Raw genomic sequence first — 6,182 nt, 5'->3', positions numbered from 1 at the left:
CATCCGTGTCCCCCGCTGGAACGGCCTGGCCGCGGCGGTGACCTTGCGCCGTAGGGTCTCGGGGCGGGAGGTGCTCTCCCGGTGCCGCTGCCCCCCGAGCAGTCGGCGGGCTGAGGGTGCTGCTTGATGACCACGCTGATTTTGGTTAAGACAAAGAAAATGCAATTTCAAAAGTGGCCGTGTGCTTTCTTTTTTTCCTGTCGGAAGGTTCTTCACTATTTCTTTCTCTTGAAAATTTGACAGGATTTGTTGTTCACTTGTGCCCTTTTCACTGTGTAATGTTGACTGTGAATGTTACTGAAAACAGTCATTGCTATAGGCCGCTCTACTGCTAATAATGTCAGAAGTGACGTGATTCCTGAATAACTTTGTATATATCATGATTCTGTATCATTTTACAGAGCCTGAGCTGTAATAGATGCCAGTTGCATTGCATTAGGGTTAAATACTGCAAAGTATGAATTTGCACAGGTAGTGCTTTTCCTTTTTTTTTTCCTTGACTGTCTTTATATTTTGATTATAGATGACTTTCAAAACTTTTGTCTAGAGAAATTGATTGCAGCAATATTTTTCTAGATCCATATGCTCAACTTCTTCTTGAGGCTATGAAGCAGTCTGGTTGGTATGTAAACTAATTGATCTTGTTCTGTGTAGTAACATCACTGTTATATGGAACTACTGGTCTCTTTTAAATTTTTCCGTATAACTTTGTTTGGGCCTTTCAGCACTGTCTTCAATGACCGGCACTTCTCGTGTGAAAACTGTGATGGCTGTGTCAGTGGAGGTTTTGATTCTGCCACATCTCAGGTGGGCACTGGACAGTCTTCTTTCAAATGACTACAATTTTTGTAGTGTTTTTTACTAGGGTTAAATCTACTAATGCTGTTATCTGAGTTCAAGTCATGACAATAAGAAAAATGAAAGATGTTCCATGGTATTGGAACTAGTACACTGCAGAATGATGAGGCTGTTAATGTTGAAAAACATTGATCTACAGAATCTAAGTGCTGTAGGTGGTATGTGCTAGGTCTCTGAGAAGTAAGGGTGATGTTGAAACTTGGTGAAAAGACTACCTATATTTTTTCTTTTACAGATTGTTCTGTGTCAGAACAACATTCGCCAGCAATCCCATATGAACCGTGTGGTCACACATGAATTGATTCATGCTTTTGATCACTGCCGTGCACATGTTGACTGGTTTAAAAATGTTAAACACTTAGCATGTTCCGAGGTAAGTTAAAATATTTCCAACATTGTCATTATATTCATTACTGCTGGCTATCAGGGATGTTTCATGTTTAAATAGGCATGCTGTTACATGGACTTCATTTGGTTTAATCCTGTTAGTACATTTTGTCCTTTCTGTCAAGTCTACCTAAACAGTTTCCTTCAGAAAACAAATATTTAGTTTTCACAAATATTAATAAGTCAGTGTTATACTAAGTAGAATTTGATCACTGTGAGTGTAACCATAACAAGAAGTGGTTATTAACAAATGAGAGTAGTTAGAGATGGAAACACATTCTAGGGTTCTCTTTCTTCCCTGCAAATCTTGGTATGTTGTGTAGTTATCACAGTAGTATGGTAACCTCATTTTTATTTAGGTTTTTTTGGTTAACAACAAACTTGTGTTTTCCTATAACATACATTTTTTTTTGTTAATGGTGATGTTGCTAATAGTACACTTTAGTTATGACTCCATGTCCATTTCAGAGGATGTAGGAATTTGCGGCTTGAAAGGCCCTAAACATTGATTCACTAGGAGGTGAAATTAAACTGAGCACAGGCTACTAAAGATTGCTCTTGTGTTCACAACTATATTCACATGCTTTAAGTTGATTTCTGCTGTAATCTCTATCATTTGACCACAGAAAAACTTACCCTTATGATTAATATTATGAAAGTACATTCTTGTGACTGTGTGAATTAGGTGGCTTTTTAACTGTTTTTTAAAAATATATAAAATGATATAAAAATATGATAGTGGTTTTGGTTTGGGTGGGGGTTTTTTTTGGCTGTGGGTTTGTTTGTTTGTTTATTTTTAACGAGAACGTATTTGAGTCCAGACTTAAGATGAGCACAGGTTTCACCTATAAACAGTAAGTTAGAGAACCAAAATGGTGAGCTTGGTACAGAACAAATCCGATTTCATAAAAATTAATTTTAATTCATTAATTGAATTCATATTTGCTGTAGAAGAGAGTCACAGTCATGTATTATCTTTATCTTTCTATAAATAAAACTTAATGAAGTGACCTTATGTGGTATCAGTAAAGCCATCCTGTATAACTGGGGGGGGTGGTTACCTTGGATGGCTGCCAAGCACCCACCAAGCCATTCTCTGACTCCCCCTCCTCAGTAGGATAGGGGAGAAAACTAAAGTTAAAAAGCTTATGGACCAAGATAAGGACACCACCAAGTCACCAGTTACTGTTATGGGCAAAATACGCTCATCTTGGGGAAGTTAAATTTAGTTTATTGCCCATTAATGACAGAGTAGGATAGTGAGAAATGAAACTAAAAATACCTTCCCCCACCTCTTCTTCCTAGGCTCAACTTTGCTTCTTTATTCCTGACTCTTCTATCTCCTTCCCCCCAAAGTGGCACAGGGGATGGGGAATGGGGGCTTCAGTCAGTTCGTAACACTTTGTCTCTGCTGCTCCTTCCTCCTCACGCTGTTCTACTGCTCCAATGTGGGGTCCCTCCGATGGGATGTAGTCCTTCATGAACTACTCCAATGTGGGTCCTTCCCATGGGCTGCTGTTCTTCAAGACCTGTGCCAGCTTGGATCCTTCCACAGCGTACGGTCTTTCAGGAATGTACTGCTCCAGCATCGGTCCCTCACAGGCCACAATTACTGCTAGACAACATGCTCCTAAATGGGCTGAAACTTCTTTCAGGGCATGTCTGTTTGCTTTGGCATGGCGTCTTCCTCAGACTGCAATGTGGATATCTGCTCCACTATGTTCCTTCACAAGCTGCAGGGAGACAACCTGTGTCACTATGGTCTTCTCCGCAGCTGTCAGGGGAATCTCTGCTCTGGTGCCTGGAGCACCTCCTCCCCCTCCCTCTTCACTGATCTTGGTGTCTGTGGGGCTGTTTCTTTCATGTTTTCCTCACTGCTGTCTCTCACAACTGCCACAAAGTGTTTTTTTTATCCTTTCTTAAATACTCCATTGCAGGTCCATTTTAGAGCCAGCTGAAAGTGGCTCTGTCCAACATGGGGGCAGCCTCTTGTCTCACAGAAGCCATCCCAGCAGGCCCTTTGCGGCCAACACCTTGCCACGTAAACCCAGTACAACAATTCAGAATTATTAACTATCATCTAGTATTTTTTTTGTCTAAGCCCTTAACATTTACACAGTGCAGAATAAAGCATGTAAGCCTCAAAAATAAAATTAGAGAACATATATAAAACAAGATTGTGCTTGTTCTTGCTCTTGTTGAGATTATTTGTTTGCTTTAGGTCTTTTGATACTTATTTCATAATATGGTATTTACAATTTTTATTGCCAGCTTTTTAATTCTTACGTTTCATGTTTTCCGTGCATTTATTCTCACTCTGGTACTTAAGGGAAATCTAGTTTTAGTTGTATTTCCTAATTGAGGGTGTGGAACAGTTGGCAGACAAAAGAAATTACAGTGCACAGGACAAGACAGTTAGCAAGCTAAAACACACATACTCGTTTAAATGTGGCTTTTCCTAAACTAGGTGGGTTACGGCTCTTCTGGGTATTGCAGCTGTAGTAATTACAGTGCACAGGACAAGACAGTTAACAAGCTAAAACACACATACTCATTTAAATGTGGCTTTTCCTAACTAGGTGGGTTACTGCTCTTCTGGGTATTGCAGCTGTAGCCTTTGAAAGGTATCTGCCTTTCTTCCTGACTCTTGTATCAACTTCTGATACAGGCTGGGGAGTGTATTACTTTCCATGTTCTTTTAGCAATTCATATTATATGTGTACATACATATAATCTCTTTTGCTCATTCATTTAAGCTTTGGGAATATGTGAGACTTGGTCCTTGGGGAAACTCACAGGTTCTATAGTAATACTTTGCAGTTCATTGAGGCTGGGGAGGTGGATATAAAGGGTAATATGTACTTAATAAGTAGAAGTGGCCCTGGGAATATTCTCTACCAGCAATCACCAGAAAGACATTGAAGAAAAAAATTTATTACAGCTTTGTTTTGACTTTGTATTTCCATGTGTTTCTCTGATTGTGTGCCTTTTTTTCCTCAACAGATTCGAGCTGCTAATCTCAGTGGAGACTGTACACTGATGAATGAAATAGCCAGGTTTAAGTTTGGATTAAAAGGACACCATCAGGTAAAGACTGTAGGTGTTAAAGTCTACTGTTTTGTTATGAGCCATCTTTACCTACTTGATCTTGGACTTCTGACAGTTTCGTAGCTGAAGACATCAGAGAAAGAAGTAGATGCCGTGGGCTTGCTGCTTTCTCTTAATTAACCTTTAATAACCTTTAGTGATTCATGGTAAATTTTTTTTTCCACCGTGTTATTTTTGTTGGAGTGAAATTCCTGAATACTTAGTCTTGTCATAGAATATTATCACTGACAATGGATGGTTAATAAGAACCAAAAAAACCCCAGGGTTTGCAGGAAATGTAGTGGGTAAAACTCTAAAAAGTCTATGAAAACTGGAGGAAGGAAAATGACAAGAGTTCTAAATCACCATGTGTGTTAAATCTTGTAGGAATTAATTTTTTTAATAGTAATGAAGACTACAGGTTGAGTCCCAAGTAGTTGCTCATGTTAGAGTGCTAGTTAGCTTGTAGATGGAAATGTTTACATCTTTTTTTATCTCTTGGTAGACAAACTGTGTAAGCAAAAGTAGCCATGGAAACGGGTGTCAAAATGAAGGCCAAGTAGAGGAGTCATTCCTTTTATGTTTTATAGCATTTCAATTGGAAAAGTACTAACTGGTATTTATGTCTGTTCCTTTCTGACATATTTTCACTTGTGGCCGAGTCAAGTTGTACAAATACTTGATACCTGCAACAAATGCCAAATTGTATTTTTAATTGCTGTTCTAAGGAATGTCTTTTACTTCTCTGACGGTTTATTTGCACGTGGAAAACTAAACCATGTACTTAACACAGGATGGAACAAAAGCATGCCTTAATGCTTATTACAGGCATTGTTTGACTCTTCTGTGTTACAAAATTATTGCGTATGTAGTAGGAATTAATACTTGAGAAAATCTGGAAAAAAATATTTATACTGACAGATTTTTCTTTATCTAATTCCCACTTTAGACTTGTGTACGAGACAGAGCAATTCGTTCCATTCTGGCTGTTAGAAAAGTTAGCAAAGAAACGGCAGAAAAAGCTGTGGATGAAGTTTTTGATGCCTGCTTCAATGATCTGGAACCTTTTGGAAGAATCCCGCACAGTAAAACAGATGCAAAACGTGCTTATAAAGACTTTCAGAACAGAGATCGCTATAATGCTAATTTGTAAAGGAAAAAAATGTGAAAAATTACGTCTTGTAACATCTGGAGTTACAGTCCATGCATACAGTGCTGGTTGAAAGGGCAATTCTATCAAATGTATCAATTAATTTTGTATACTTTTTCCAGGAGCCGACTTCCATGGAAGTAAAAAAAGTAAATGAACAAGACTTAAAACCGTGCTTCCTCACCTATTATTTTGGCAAGATAATTTAGTACACCAAATGGCTTGTCAAATCTGCACATTTCAATGCACATTTAATTCTGCTCAGTCTGGCTAGGACTTGGTTTCTAAAAGTTTTCCTGTTACTGAATAAATCTTTTCGTAAAATATTTACATTTCTGCCATCTTTGATACACAGTCATAAACTTGATGATGTTCATCTCTCCGTGGGCACCTGAACTACAGCTCTAGATTTGATAACTGTGGCTAAACCCAAAATTTCATGACCTACCACATTTTTGAGCACCTCCTGAAATTCTTGGAATCCCAGCTCATCTGATGTTAACTTTACAGGTACATAAAACCTTTTGGCTTTTTAAAATTTGACTGACAATTGGGCTTACCAGATCAAGCCCATAAGCTAGATAAGTGTTGGTGAGACTCTGTCCACCAGGTTGAGCTTTGTTTAAAATGTTGGTGTAGCTTATGGCCTTCTTCCTATCCTTTTTAGGTGAGTAAGTCCATCTGAGGAAAGAAAGAAGCT

General features: G+C 38.5%; 1 protein-coding gene across 1 annotated transcript; it reads left to right on the top strand.

The window, feature by feature from the left end:
• The first annotated feature begins 582 nt into the window (after positions 1–582).
• Positions 583–5,742, top strand: XRCC6BP1 (XRCC6 binding protein 1). The gene is made up of 5 exons (XM_009880837.1): positions 583–622; positions 726–807; positions 1,094–1,231; positions 4,249–4,332; positions 5,282–5,742. Exons 1-5 carry the CDS (start codon positions 606–608, stop codon positions 5,483–5,485), a joined length of 525 nt encoding a protein of 174 aa, XP_009879139.1. The 5' UTR covers positions 583–605; the 3' UTR covers positions 5,486–5,742.
• Positions 5,743–6,182: the final 440 nt, after the last annotated feature.

Source organism: Charadrius vociferus, unplaced genomic scaffold (assembly GCF_000708025.1).
Source record: "Charadrius vociferus isolate BGI_N301 unplaced genomic scaffold, ASM70802v2 scaffold52, whole genome shotgun sequence".
Classification (NCBI taxonomy): Eukaryota; Metazoa; Chordata; class Aves; order Charadriiformes; family Charadriidae; genus Charadrius; species Charadrius vociferus.
This window is presented reverse-complemented; position numbering and strand designations above follow the sequence as displayed.